Raw genomic sequence first — 16152 nt, forward strand, 5'->3', positions numbered from 1 at the left:
AGCCTGAAGGTCAAAGCCATACACACTCTGATCACTGAATGTGCTGACCGTGACTGAGTTTACTTCTTTCACTAGAATTACGGAGAAAAAAACAAAACCAAAATGCAAGGGCAATCACTATAAGAATCTTAGGAGAAAAAAGAGAGATAAGTAAGTTCAAAAGTGGTCAAACACAATGATCAGCTCTGACTTCCCTCTCACTAGACGGCTATTTTTGGAGTCACATATTATAATTCTTGGGTAAAGAAGGTTTTAACAGAAAGGATGTCCATGAGAAAGTAATGCCCAGCCAATATGTAAAGCGACAGTGATCGGAAACAACCATAAAATCATCAGGCTATTGACAGCTGGAGAAATTCCACATGCTGAGCGACTCAATTACAAAGAAATATTAGGGGTGTGAGATGAAAAGTACACTTGAACCTGTAATTGAATTAGATAAGCCTTGCTGCGTGTGGGGCTGTGCTGGTCACCAGGAGACAAAGCAGAGGCCAGGCTACCACGAGAGCGTTTACCAGCCACAGTGATTTATTGAGTGCTTTAATAATACAAGTGTACATCAACTGATCCACAGTCCAAAGTGGCAGGTCCCTAAGAAATTTACAAGCACTTTAAGTAAATCAAAATACTTATTATTTTGTTCAATCCAACAGTCTTCTGCGTGGGGGACAGAAGGCTAGTGATAAACAGGGTCTCAGTAATGCACAGTGATTGTGATTGAAGCTTTTGTACAAAAACTTGTTCCCAGTAGCATGCACCCACCAATAAAGACTTCAGTACAAAAAAATTAACCCTAAGCACTACATTTAAGTAGAAACGAGATATAATTCTGAATTCGTGTTTTCCCGAAGATCACATAAAAGAAAAAAATGAAAATAAAACAAACAACAACAAAAAACAAAACCACACAGTAATACAAAGCTTTGTAAGAAAGCTCTTACTAATACATATCAACATTGTTTGCACTGAAAATAAAGTTCCCATCCACAAGGAGGTGGGAAAAAGAACCCAAATCTTTCAAGTTAACAGAAATTAAAAAGGGAACACAACCGGGAGGAAGGAGATGGGGTGGAGGGAGGGAAAGCAAAGGAAAAGCAGGAAGAGGAAAGAGGGAGAAGGGGGAAGGATGACATACCACCACAAAATGGTTCAAAGTTTAATAAAAATAAGAAAGTAAGAACCGAGGTCCGGAGGGGCGGGGGGGCTATTGATGCACTTGGTGAATGTGCTTGCACAGGTCCGGCGGGCGGCAGCGCGGCCCTATGTGGCATACCGCTTGGTCCACTGTCTGGCCATCCGGTCGTGCTCCGCTCTGTTGGTCATGTACTGCGTGGCAATGCTGCCTACCAGAGGGTCAGCTGGAAAGGAAGCAGAGGCAGGGTCAGTAAGTGCCAGCACCTCTTCCGCTTTCAAAGTCGGGGAAGAGGAGGGGTGTCTGGGGTAGGAGGGGGGGTGTGGTGGGAGCCGGCAGGGAGGAGCTGAGCAGCTGCTGCTCTAGCCTGGAACAGTGACCTGCAAATGACCTGCCACTGACAGACCACATTGCATACCGGCCGCTCCAAGAATCACCTACCTGTGCTTTCACTGATACCTCTTGTCACGTTTCTGTACAACTCTAATTCCCCCCTGTCCCTACCACGTGGTTCTCACCCTCCTCTTCCTCTTGATTTCAAGTGGACATTTCACTGAGAAAATACAGGTGTGTGTGAAGGGGAAACTCCAGGGACCTTGATGAGATAACTCTTGGGAGGTCTGGATACCTTGGCAGCTTCTTTCCCTGGGGTTCCAACCCTGGCGGTGGCAGCACTTATGCTCCTGGCCACCTGCACTGAAGGAGCCAGTGAGGCCCAATGGTGTGTGTGTGTGTGTGTGTGTGTGTAGATAGTCCACTTCTCTCTCCACATACGGGAATACCAAAATCCACACAGCTCTTTACTACAAAAACACTGATAGATGTTAATACTAGTTAACACTGACTGCTTGACCCCGTCCCAACACTGTAACATGTGAACTCTATAAACCCCGAGGGAGCTGACACAGGAGCGGGAGCACAAGGAGGGTAAGTCACTTGCCCAGGGCAGAGCAAGCGGTGGAGCCCTTAACCACAGGATTCTTGGGAGAGAGCTCTCCACACAGACAGAATCAACATTTTTTTAAAAAATCAAAGAAAAAGAAGTAATTTAGGTTTCTGGAGATTCCAGAATCCACCCCTTTATCTCTATTCTTTAATTTTACTCTTTCCCTGATTAAAAAAAAAAAAAAAAGTATTGTCAACATTTTGACATATCTTCCTAGATTTTTCTAAATATACAATTTAATAAAGATCACCTTATAGTTTGCTTTTGTAATCTTTTGATTAAAAATCACTATGTGGTGAATAACTTTATATCAATAATTATAGTCCTAGCTCATCATTTTTATAATTTATCTGAATTAATAACCAATTTCCTATTTAGACATTTGGGTTCTTTCCAATCATTTTGCTTTATAAACCCTGCTGTGAAGAACACTACTGTGCATGAGACTTGGCAAATTTATGCAACTCTTACATCAGTTTAAAGTATAAATGAAGAAATAAAAGTATAAAATGAAGCTATTTAAAAATCATGTGTTATTAATCAAATAGTTCTTAATGCTAAAATTTTTTACTGAATAGAAGAAAGTTAAGACTGCAAATAACAGCTAGAACCTATGCAATATATGTGTACCCAATAACTATCACAGTGAATTTAATGGAGTAAGAAGCTTTTTGTGTAGTGTATTTATAATTATAAACCTAAGGTGGAATCTTATTATGAGATTTCATATTTCATGGCTACAGACATGTTATATGAAATAACAGTCTCTAAACATATTAATCGACCTTATTCCTTTCACAATTTCTTCCTAAGAAAGAAGGAAAAATTTCCCATCATTTTGGGTTTCTAGATTATTACTACTTTCTTCCCCAGTTATAATCAATCTTTGAGATTATCACCCATCAATCTTCCTCCTTTTTACCACAGAAAATCCAGAAAGTTCATCAGTGCAAATGGATACTTAAGTCTCCTACAACTTCTGCCAAGGCCATGAGCGCACATGCCCAGGTTATCAAGGGCCTGGTAAAGCCCAAGGAGGTCAAGCCCAAGATCCCAGAGGGCAGCAGCCAAAAGCTCAATCAACTTGCCTACACTGCTCACCTCCAGCTTGGGAAACATGCGCATGCCCACACTGCCAAGGTCCTCAGGCTCTGTCGGCCAGAGTCCAAGGCCACTGCTTAAACTGTAGCTCTGGCTCAGCCTCCCAAAGGTGCCCAGGCCTCCATGAAGGGTCTGTTCACTGCAGATACTGATACTGACAGAAAAGGACTTGGTAATAACCAATGGCTACTGGCAGAGAAAGCAGCACATCCAATGATTGTGTGAAGCAGCAAAATAATGTAAAAATATTAGAAAGCAAAATGTAAGGGCAAAAATCTTATGCTTGCTTCTTATTCAAAAAGCATTTGCTTTAAGCACTGCCCACAGTTGCAGTTGGTGGAAATGCTTTAAAGACACTGTACTGTCACCATCGGCCAAATCTTTAAGTCCAGGAGTTGAGGAGGTAAGTCTTTTTAAAAAAAAATATATTTTTATTGATTTTAGAGAAGAAAGGAGAGGGAGAAAGAGAGAGAAACATCAATGATGAGAGAGAATCATTGATTGGCTGCCTCCTGCATGCCCCACACTGGGGATCAAGCCCAAAACCCAGGCATGTACCCTTGACTAGAATTGAACCCAAGACCCTTCAGTCTGCAGGCCGATGCTCTATCCACTAAGCCAAACTGGCTAGGGCTGAAGACATCTATTTAAATATTTTGAATGTGCTGTGCAAAGGAGCCACCTAGCAGCTAGCAGTGCTGAGAAGTCACACTGCTATACCATAATGATAAACTTTAAAAAGTATCAGATTTAAAAGTTATATTACTTAAATTCTTAATATTTTATATCTACTCTTGTATCTCAGAAGATCACTTTATTATGGGAACATTCATCCTTGCCTTAGGCTGTTCACTGATTTAAAACTTTTGTTGTTGTTGTTAATCTTCACCTGAGGTCATTAAAAATTTTTTTTTTTTAATTTCAGAGAGGAAGAGAGAGGGAGAGAGAGATGGAAACATCTATGATAAGAGAGAATCATTGATTGGCTGCCTCCCACACATCCCGCACTGGGGATTGAGCCTACAACCCAGGCACGTGCCCTTGACCAGAATCAAACCTGAGACCCTTCAGTCCCCAGTATGATGCTCTATCCACTGAGCCAAACCGGCTAGGGCCTGAGGTCCTTTTTTTCCATTGCTTTTTTCAGAGAGAGTAGAAGGGAGGGATTTGTTGTATTTTCTGGGTTGATGTCATGCTTATTTATAAAGGCCCTCTCCATCCAAGCTAGTATTTTAGAAATACTCCTCTATAGTTACATATAGTAGCTTTTATGTGCAATGTTAGCTTTCTCATACACAAGGTTCCTATACATATCTGGACTTGATTCTTCACTTGATATTCTTTCAATAGGTTAATTTGTCTTGTGCATTGTATTCCTCCCGTTTTTCCCCTATAGTTTTATAGTTTGTTTTGCTATCTGGTAGGGTAAGTTCTTGCTCTTCCCAATTCCTTTCGTTCACTACAATTTTATTTGGAGAACCCTAATCTTGATGAGGTTAATTAAGACTTGGAGCAATTAAAGCTATTTCACCCCAGGGTTACAGGAATCTCATGTCTCTTTGAAGAACATTATCAAGATTTAGAAGATCTGAATTCCTCTGGGTCTACTAATTAAAAATCAAGTGAGTAGGACAAAGTTAAGGTTTTTGCATTTTGGAATGTAGGGAAACCTGACTTCTAATTATAGGCCTAATCCAAACCAGAAAGATTAAGTACCCTGAAAAGACACACACAAACACACACACATATATAGTACATATATAATATTTGTAAAATACTTTATATATGTATGTGTGTGTGTATATATATATATAAATAAAGTAATTTAGGGAGAAAGTTATCATGTCTATGATTTAAACCAAATGATGGACATTATGAAACTGGATTTAAATTTGAGAGTGCTAAATAAAACTGCATACAAGTCTAGCAAGATATGCTGTTACTCAAGAATAACTGGTGATGCTAAAAGAGGTATCAAGTACCCCAAATTCTAAAAAGACATTAAAATCTCCTCAAGACTTATTAAGAGAAGATGAGCAGGCTCTGACAGCCCCAGATGCCTGTTCTAAGATATGGAAAAGGGGAGAAAGCTTTGTGGGAACACGGAGTTCCCACCCGGGAGTGTGGTGTGTTGGGTGCAGCTTCCCTGTCTTCCCTCCTCCCACCATCACTAAAACGGGGAGAGAAGAACTTCTCCCTCTCCAAGTGATGTGTGGAGGGCACGGAGACTCCCTGCAAGGAGACTCCAGCGTCTTCCCTGGCTGGAGACTTAAACTAGATATGAGCTGCTTAGGCAGCTGACCTGCTGATTTAACCCTTGACAATGACAGAGAGAGAGAAAGAGAGAGAGAGAGAGAGAGAGAGAGAGAGAGAGAGAGAGAGAGAGAGAGAGAGAGAGAGAGAGACACTCCAAAGAAGCAGTCTATCCTGCTATCTCTTCAGTCCTATCAAGAAGGCAGCTTCCAGTGGAGGGGACCCCAGTAGCTATGAGGCTTAGGAGCATGCTGGGTGAGGGGCAGCGGTGTTCTTGAGCCAGCTGGTTAGCCAATTTTTAAATTTTTAGGAATTTAAACACAGCCATTATTAAAATTTAGTTATATAAAGTTACTGTGAAATAATTTATAAAAAGGTAACAAATACTTAAACTTCATTCCTTAATTATTTTACTATTATCTGCATGGTAGAAAAGAACAGCGTGCTACTGTGCATCGTAGCCCAATTATGCATTCAGTAATGTCATGTACGTAGCTGGAATTGGCAAATGCTACAAATTAGGATTTAATTTATTTTTGTTGCCTGAAGTTAAGAAAGTGATGGAAAAATGCTAATAAAGCAGATTAAACTAAAAAAATGTATCATGTCGAGAGTTCTTACATTTTGAATAGCATAAAAATTGAAGAATATATTCTTCCAGTATTTGGAACTATTATATGATTCAGCAAAGAATTTGCTCATGACATTGACTAACAAGTGAAGTTCCAACATTTTTCTTCTTTGTTTCACTTTTGTCTTAGTTCTTAATTTAAATGAAAATATCACCCAACATTCATGTTAAAACCACATCACTTATTTGTCCGCTGCAACAAGATGGATACATATAAGTTTTAGCAAAAATCATTGAAAGTCTTCTGGGAGAATTAAATGGCTATATGGGAGTTGCATTAGAGTATTGTATGTTTTATTTGGGTACTACACATCAGAAACACGTATAATAAATTTATGTATGTACATATTCACATATCACCACGCCATACCTGCCCCCAGAGAGTATTAAGCATTTTACTAGTATACCACAGGGGAAGGGGTTAGTCCAGGAGGTTGTGTCTCCCATTTCAGGGAACTGGAAAGGGAACTCTCCACACTCCCCAATATGAAGCAGCATTTTGACACCTGTCACCCCAAAGGCATGGATGGCATGGGGAGGATGGCATAGATGGCAGGGGGAACTAGGTAAAGGAACTCTGTTCTTATCCAGTATCTAGCTCCTACTATAAGAAAATTAGATTAAAATCAGGTATAAGACAGGAGTTTAAAAATAAACCACACTGATCTTCTAATAACTGTAAGTGGCCTGAACGCTGTGAGATCCGCTAAATATTGTTAAGGGACAGAAAAAGCAAGATTCAACAAAACATGGCCTAAGGCAGTGACTGGAGAAAATGAAAACCATTCCATATGAATGCCTCCGGAGTTGAGATCACTCAATAAACAATAAAAATACACTGGCTATAACCTAAAGTATACTGTTGATCAATTATTTTTAAAACTTAAAAAACTCATCCTATAAACCTACATAGCAGTGCTATGTATATTAAATCAATGTGTTTTTAAACATAAAGCGATCTGTTAGAATAGATTCATCTAAAGAACAGCACAGATGGTACATTCCTATTGAGAAGCTATTGGATTGCGATTCTAGGCTTAGGTAAGCAATAATTCCTAATGAACTTAGAAAATATCCTTACATTGGAGGACTTGAGATACCAGAGCTTCACAGATTACTTTCCCCAAAATACCACTGCAAAAAGCTGTGGCTGCAGGAAGTAGGAAAGAGTCAAAGATGCCAAGACATCAAAACGAGATATTTTTTTTAAAAGCAGCTTTGCCCGGCTGGTGTGGCTCAGTGGTTGAGCGTCAACCTATGAACCTATGAACCTATGAACCAGGAGGTCAAGGTTTGATTCCAGGTCAGGGCACATGCCCAGGTTGCAGGCTCGATCCCCATGGGGTGTGCAGGAGGCAGCTGATCAATGACTCTCTCTCATCACTGATGTTTCTCTCTCTCCCTCTCCCTTCCTCTCTAAAATCAATAAAAATATATTGAAAAAATAAAAAGCAGCTCTATTGAGATATAATTCACATACCATACAATTTGTCTATTCAATAATGCATATACCGCAGTGGTTTTTGGTACATTCACAGTTATGCAACCATCCGCACAATCCATTTTGGAATGTTTTCATCATCCCCAAAAGAAACCTTGCACCTATTAAGCAGTTACTCTCCAGCTCTCCAAATCCCCCACCCTAGTTATACAGAAACTTATTTATTTACTTTCTGTCTCTGTATATTTGTCTATTCTGGACATTTCACATAAATGGACCCATACAACATGTTGTCTTTTGAGACTAGCTTCTTTCACTGAACACTATGTTTTCAAGGCTCACCCATGTTGTAGCATGCATCAGTACTTCATCCCCCCCCTTTTTTAATATTTTTATTTTTTAAAATATATTTTTATTGATTTCAGAAAGTAAGGGAGAGGAAGAGGTAGAAACATCAATGATGAGAGAGAATCATTGATTGGCTGCCTCCTGCAGGTCCCCCACCGGGGGTCGAGCCCGCAATCCGGCATGTGCCCTTGACCAGAATTGAACCCGGGACCCTTCAGTCCGCAGGCCAATGCTCTATCCACTGAGCCAAACTGGTAGGGCCTTCATTCCCCCCCCCCTTTTTATTTTGCAAAATAATATTCTATAGTATGAATATACCACATAAAGCTAACCCATTCATCAGCTGGTGACATGTGGTTTGTTTTCTCTTCCTGGCTATTATGAGTAATGCTGCCAGGAACATTTGTGTGCAAGGTTTGCATGGACATGTTTTCACTTCTCTTGGGTATATATACCTAGGAGTGGGGTTACTTGATCATATGGTAACCATGCTTAACCATTAGAGGAACTGCCAAAGTGCTGTCCAAAGAGGCTGCACCTGTTTATATCCCCACTAGCAATGTGTGAGGGTTCCAATTCTCCACATCCTCACCTACACGTTACCTAACGATACCAGATTTTAAAGAGAGAATAGTTTATGCCCCATTGGCCTATGCTGACCAGGTACCCAGGTTTTTGTTCTGTTTTTTAAATATAAGGTATTCTCTACTAACATTTGTTCCTGCCAATCATGGAAAATAATTCTCTTATTGGAGTATTTTTCTCATGGTGTCTGGCTATGAGACCAGAAATTATCCTGATCCTCTTTCCTGTACTTTCAGCCCTGATTGAAATAAAAAAGACAACAATAATCTAACAAGACTTGTTTGTAATGCACACCTTTTCTTCAAAATTAAAAAAAATATATTTTTATTTTACAGTTCTTAAATGTAATCCATCCACTACAAACTGCTATCTAATTTATTAACTTTCCCCTCAAATAGTCTTTTTTGCCCACACCCCTATTCAGTAGCTAGGAGTGGGACAGGAGATGGTTTTGAGAGTGGAGGTGCATACAGCAGTCATGCCTTAGATATCACATGTGTCCACACTCTGAATCTGGACCTAAGTCCAGAGATATACTAGTAAATACCCAGGTCAGAGCCAGAGCTGGACAAGAACCTCAGTGGTTTCAGTTTACTAGATCACTCCGCGGCCTCTGGTGCTGAAAATCTGTGGTGAGGCTGCCTGGTGAGTCATATGGATGCGGTCCACAATGAGGAATGACTTTCCACGGAAGGTGCGGGCTTTGATTTGGGCTGAGGCCTTGCTCTTCTCCTCTCTTCCGAAAGGGATGTTGCTGAATCCTCTGCTGAACCTGACTGTTACCGAGGAGGGCACTGAGCACTCTGCCTGCTGACTCTCCCCTCTCCTGAGGGCATCGCAAACCCAGCCGTGTCTGTGGCACTGTGGCTGGACATTCAGTAAGTGTTTAATAAATGAATTAATGAGTCATCAGACCCACTGGTCAGGGATGGGATTTAGTTTGTAGGTGGTATCAGGTTCCTGGGATGGACATCCTTCCTCCTTCGCATGCTGGTGCCCAAACGACATTCACACCGACAGTGTAGGACCAGCAGCTCTCCTAGTCACTGACTTGAGATGGGAAGCATTTGGGCAGCCCCAGTGCCCATGTTTTTGTGGTTTAATATTGAGCTATATCTGCTAAACAAGAGAATATGAGAGATTTTCTAAAAGTGATGTCTTGCTTTGTCTTCAACCTTCACTGCTATCTTCTTTTAGTGCTTGAAGGTTTCAATCCTTGTAATTTATAGATTGCTATATTTAGTATATATTGGGTAGTTTCCTGTTTTAGTTCAGACCTCACACCTAAACTTGAACCTCTGTTGTTTTAACCTCTTGGGCAACACGATCCACCACCAGACCACACGTGGCCCATATACACTGCTCCTCCCCTACTTCTGCTTCAGCAACGTGGGCAGATCTATTTCTAGGATTCAAACTCTTCCTGTATCCTTCTGATACAGGTGAAGAACTATGTCCAAATAAATTCTAATATGTCCGAGGTGGTAAATTATGAACCTTGTTTGCCATTTTTTCTGCTAGCAGAAAATGGGAGAGGGCTTAGTGGGTTGACAGGACCGTTAACCGACCGGGTACCATGAACTGACTAAACAATATGCACTGGTCTTGAAATGCATCCTTCTTGTTCACCTCACTGGCCTGGACCTTTGTGGGGGACCAGGCACAGCCAGGCTCACAGTTCCTAGTGATGCTGTCACAGGTCAGGAAACCAGTCCTGGGGTTCTGACTCCCAAACAGCCCGAGGCCCTTCTGCTCTTCTTCCTCTTTGTGGGCTCTGTCCCTCTTACCCAGACCATCAAAACACCTTCCTGAATGTCTCCCTGTCTTCATGCTCTCCACACTCACGAACTAAGCTGTTTAGTCTCTAAGGACATAAACCTGGTCATGCAAGGTCCAAGTCCCTCTCTCAAAACCTTCTATTCCCCTCACCCCACCCCCAGATCCTCAGTGGCAAAGGCCAATTATGAATACAGATACATTTTTGTCAATAACCTGTTTATGCTTCAGATGCTTTTTACCCATAAAATTACTTTTCAATACCCTTAATCAAACTTTTATCTACAATAGAGGCTATTCTAAAGTCCAGTCCTCCTCTTTAGTTCTTACTATGAATGGAGGAAATAGAAATTTTCAAAAGAGGCAAACATGTTAAAGTGAGAGAACACTATAACATAGACTAGTGTGAAATCATTGTTCAGAAACAAAGATTCTTGATGCTCACTAAGTGTCAAGTGTTGACATTAAAATAATGCCTCAATACAAACTGGTTTCCATTTTAATAGCCTCATGAGCAATAACTCCTGACAAGAAGTTGGGCAGCCTGCATGGTCATTCTAGGCTTCCCTAGGGAAAGCAATCTCTGGGGAAGAAGAAAATGAAACCACTGATCTCATGAGGGGGTTCTTAAAACACAAAAAGGAGGAAAGAAAAGAGGTGGCTGAAGCCGCTGCCAAAGTAATCTTCATACACATTATTAACTCCTTTAAAATAATGCTGGACGATTTAGGCAGAATCATCTCATCTTGTATGTGAGAGGGGGGAAAGGATCAAACTGCTTATTGTGGGATTTTCCTAATCGGCATTTTAAACTGGATTTTAAACCGTTTCAGAGTTAAGCCAACTTCTCTCTGGCAGATGGCCTCTCTAACCTCCTAGGGTGGAAATCCCAATCTTCCGCTTCCTGCTGCTTCCCTAAGTAGGCCTTTGATTACTCTTAACAAGCCTTGTTGCACTTGCCTCTGTAACCTGTTGACCTTTCTTACCTTTATACTGCTCAGCTCAGCTGCAAGCCTCTCAATCTCACTTAAGAAAAAAGAAAAAAGAAAGAAAAGAAAAAAGCCAGGCCTATTTGGGGACAAGGACATACATCAAAACTCTTCAACTTTCTCACTCATCACAAGACTATAGTAATTCAAAGTTGGCTTCGCTCTGATTGCACAGCAACTATGTGAAGTAGGGGAAATCTAGCTTGTATCTGGGTGCCTCCCTCCCCATTTGGCTAATTCCCTGGTGTATTTCCCTACCCGACACACATCTTTCTCTCCCAAAAGAAGAGAGATCAGTTTCATATACCTAATGTGCCATCTTTTGCAGAGGTATGTACATTTTCTTTTCTTTTTTTTATGTGGCTCAGGTATGAAACAGCTCTGGCCACCGACACAGGCATCAAGCTAGGATGAACTAAGGACTGTATATCTGCTTTGCCCCGGATTGATATAATAGCAATACCACCAATCAGGTGTCTCCTTGCCCACTGCCAGGGGGTGAGATATGTACATTTTCAAAGAGAACTATAGAGACCACACTTAGCACAAATAAACTACCAAAATAATTGGAATGAAAGAGTATGTATATAATTTAGTTGTGTCTTGTGACTAGGAGAAATTCTGGGTTCTTCAAATCACTTGGCTGAAAGCCACGTTGCACTCTGCTACGCGTACCCAGTACATTGTAATGCACAACGGTATCTTTTCCATCCCCTACTTCTAAGCCTGGTTTTGATTATTACTGCCCATGTAGCTGGCTGTGCTAAGCCATTCTTCATGGAAATTTGGCCCTCACTGATGATTTAGCCTTTCAAATGACATTTTAAAAATGTTTTTATTGACTTTTAGAGAGAGAGGAAGGGAGAGGGATAGAAACATCGATAAGAGAAACATTGATCGGCTGCCTCCTGCACACCCCCTACTGGGGACTGAGTCTGAAACCTGGGCATGTGCCCAGACCGGGAATTGAACCCGGGGGGGGGGGGGGGGGGGAAGCCTCTTGGTTCATGGGTTGACGCTCAATCACTGAGCCACACCAGCCAGGCTCAAATAACATTTTAACACATTGCGGACCAATAGTTTTATTACTAGCTTTACCCAGTGGCCAGGTAAGTTTCTATTGAACGAGTACAAAAAACATTTTACATAAATGTTAAAGGCATGCTTTAAAATTAAATACCCATTGCATTTTGAAGTTATTTATTACATGTCCTTACAAGCTAATAGCTTTTTAAAGAATTCTCGTGATCTGTCCGCAATGTGTTAATGAGACCACATCCACTATTTCCATGTGCAATGACTATATTTTCATTTGCAAGTTAGGACCAACTGGTACCTATAGATCTGTACATATTTAAATTACTTAGGCTAGCCCGGTCAGTGCTTGAGCGTTGACCTCTGAAGGTGATGGTTCGATTCCCGGTCAGGGAATATGCCTGGGTTGTGAGTTGATCCTGATTGTGGGGCATGCAGGAGGCAGCTGATCAATGATTCTCTCTCATCATTGATATTTCTACCTTTCCCTTCCTCTCTGAAATAAAAAAAATATGTATTTTAAAAAATACATAAATTGCTCCGTATAAAATCATAAAAATCAGTAATAAATAAAAATAATATGGGAGAACTATTCCTATAAAGATAACAAAAGAATTAATCATCAGCGTTTAACTTCATTAGAGGTTATTTCTAATGTACATGCTGCCAAGCTACTGTGGTGTTAACTCATGCTAAATATTTTATCCAGACTTTAAAATTCTTATTGGAATGAAGAGTAGATATTGTGCTGTTAATTCATATTATACTAAAAAAAGAAAAGAAAAAGAAAGAAAAAAGGGGAAGGATGTATAAACTGCTTATGGCAGGACAGACAGATGGGGCCTGCTGGTATTAAACACAACTATCTCTTATTTCTGGAAGCAAGTAATTAAATTTTAAAACCGGAAATGAAAATTAGCTCAGTAATTTAAACTCAGTTCTCATTTGTACTAAGTTCAGGTCTCTAGTCTAGTCGTACATGATATCTGACACAGAAAGACCCCCAGGTAATCTAGTGTAAGGGTGACAGGTCATAGTTAAGGCTGATTACAAGGCAGTAAAAACAGAATTTTAATGCATTCCATGCCCAATGGCTCTTTGGGATTGCCTGCGCCTAGGTGCACGGTTGTATTAACAAGCCAGCCCTCAATTTATAATCAAGTTATAAACCAAAATAGAAACAAATTAATTGTTTCTCTAGAGACAACAGAAGAATAAAACTTTAGTGCTTAATTTCATTAGCTGGTTATTTTTAATCTGTCAAAACTAAAGTCCATGGAATTTAATATGTTCATCCCATACCTACAGCAAATCATTACATTCTGCTCTGTTGAGACTTCATTTTTCTGATGATTTATTTGACTGATCTAATTTATTTGACTGATCTCATTAGGAAATGGTACTTAATAACCTATCATGAGAGTAAAGGCTGTCTATAAAAATTTAGTTTTAGCGCTTGAACTGGTCAATAAATAACATTTAGATGAGCAGATTTTAGTGAAAATAAGTGCTAAAACACTCAAACCAGGGTGCTCATACTAGATGGGCAATATCCAGCAGATAGATGCTTGGTAACTGTCATATTCAGAAAGTTGGTACACACCATCCCTCCCATCCCTCCTACAATATACTACATGTTAGATTAAGGGTGAAATTCTATAAATTAACCACAGGTGAGCCCACTTTAGGGCAAATCTGCTGATGAGCTGTTACCTTGAACCTCCTTTTCTTGAAGACTGATTTCAGGATGGTCCAAACATCATCTGGACTCATTACTAGATTTGCTTTTAAGTAACTCTGAGACTCAAGCTTCAAACTGAAAACATTTATGTATATGCTGATAGATAAATTGTGTGTGTGTGTGTGTGTGTGTGTGTATGTGTCTACTTAGGTGCATAAAAAAGTGCGGGACAGAGGAGGAGCAATAGTAAAGTAAAATACCGTTTGCATACTTGCATTGATCTGGGCTTTCACACCATACTTACAGAATAAAAGACATTGAGCAATGTACTTTTGAGGTCTGAGAATGAATGTGCAGATCAGACATGCTAAGTTTGAGACTAGCCCAAAGTCATGGTGAAATACTTTGGCAACCAGGTTTTGTTAGGGCATCAAGCTGCTAGTGGCTTTGGAAGACATATCTGATTAGGTGGAACCAACACTTGCCCAGCTACTATTGTTGACATTCCTTTGATAAAACGATCTATAATATGACCTTCAGGGGATATCACCCCAGAGAATAACAATGAGAAATGCAGTAAGACAACCATTTTGACACGCTCCTCTCAAGACACAGACTGACCTAGTGTGTTGATGTCAAGAGAAACAAAAAGTTAGACTGACTTTCTAATGGAATTTGTCAGATTCCTATAAACTCCAAGGAAGGCTACTTAAGCCTCGTTTGTGGACAAGGGGGTAGAAAAATACAGTGTCAGAGCAACTTGCTAATAAAGAATTGATAACTAATCTTTTGAAAAACTTATGGATGAGGTCTGCTATGCTCTTTATCTTTGAAAAATTGAGTAAATGATTAGGAAGCTGAATCTCATCAATTGCATAAAGCACATTACTGATAGGTAAAGAAAGGAATAATTTTACATAACATACCAATTCTGTGTGCACTATTTCAGAATCAGAATGTTAGCATGTTTTAAAATCATGCAGGACTTTTATGAGTTAATTTAAAATATACATTTTGATGGTATAGAAGAAATGTTGGATTCTTGAGATATATATGCTTAAGCCATGTAAGTGACATAAAGGATAAAATTCTAAACCATAAGTTTGTATGACATATTCAAGGGTAATCCTTGACTTCATAATAACTTAAGTAACATTATTTTATTACTTAAGTAATAACATAATAACTTAAGTAATGCACATCACACTGGTTTTGTCTTAACTTTAGGATCAGCTGGTTTTTAATACATCAATTAAAAAAATTCTAATCTGCTTTCATGTTTATTTTTTAGTATTTTCGGGTACAGCTTTTGAGAAAGTTGCCTCATGTCTAAAATCTAGTAATGATTTAGAAAAAACAAAACAGGAACTAAAGAGACATTTAGAAAATCAAACCATTTTCTTCAGAAACAAATGTCCAATTTTAAATGGTTAATTTACAATCAATTTCACAAGCTGTATCCATTCATTCATGTAAATGGTAGATTAAAAATCATTAACCAAAACAAAGGTCCCATGATTATGGCTACCAGCATACCCATACTTCGATAAAGAACTAAAAAAACTGCTTTCCAAAAAATTGGAAAACTGCTTTACTCCAAGCCTACAAGTTGTATGTCTTTGTAGTTATCCCTTATCCGCCCTAAAAAATTTACAGATATAAAGTTTATAATATCATTGGTTCTTGATGTAGAATTGTGTTTTACAAAAGTATGACCAAAGGTTTTTATCATTCCATAAAAAGAAAATGTAGAATATTTTGGGCTATATTAACAATGGAAACATCTCAAGTAATTTATTGATTTTATCTTACTTATGGGCCATAGGCTAACTTTATGACTGATACACAAAAGAACACTCCTGAAATCATCTTCAACTTCGATCTGTAAGACCCTCGGGCAGATATAATAAAGGTGTTCATGAATCAACAGGAAAATGTTTATTAAAATTGATAAAGAACTTTCTCTTTACATTTAAAATTTTTATATGAAAAAATACTATTAACCCTTTGCACTTGCTTGCTTTTTTTGATTCCTTTATTCTACTGCTAACCGTGTCGAGTCACACTCGACATCCAAGTGCAAAGGGTTTATACACTTTGAAAAATTCATTTTGTTATAGAACGACCAACTCTTATGGCAACACGTAACTAATGCCAAAGCAAGATATCCTCTATTTGGGAAGTTAAAAGACTGGCTGGAAATAGCAGGGGATGGGGGAAAACAGGCTGCTAGG

General features: G+C 39.4%; 1 protein-coding gene and 1 pseudogene across 4 annotated transcripts in view; both read right to left on the minus strand.

The window, feature by feature from the left end:
• Positions 1-507: 507 nt before the first annotated feature.
• LOC103296938 (ubiquitin-conjugating enzyme E2 E2) overlaps positions 508-16152 on the minus strand; it is a 257521-nt gene continuing 241876 nt past the window's right edge. For all 4 annotated transcript variants that reach the window (XM_054729528.1, XM_054729530.1, XM_054729529.1 and 1 more), the window contains one exon: positions 508-1358. In XM_054729528.1, coding sequence (XP_054585503.1) covers positions 1261-1358 — 98 coding nt within the window. In that variant the 3' untranslated portion in view covers positions 508-1260. The remainder of the gene's footprint in view (positions 1359-16152) is intronic.
• On the minus strand, positions 11558-11701 carry LOC114228585 (small nucleolar RNA SNORA48; annotated as a pseudogene).

Source organism: Eptesicus fuscus, chromosome 18 (assembly GCF_027574615.1).
Source record: "Eptesicus fuscus isolate TK198812 chromosome 18, DD_ASM_mEF_20220401, whole genome shotgun sequence".
Taxonomy (NCBI): Eukaryota; Metazoa; Chordata; class Mammalia; order Chiroptera; family Vespertilionidae; genus Eptesicus; species Eptesicus fuscus.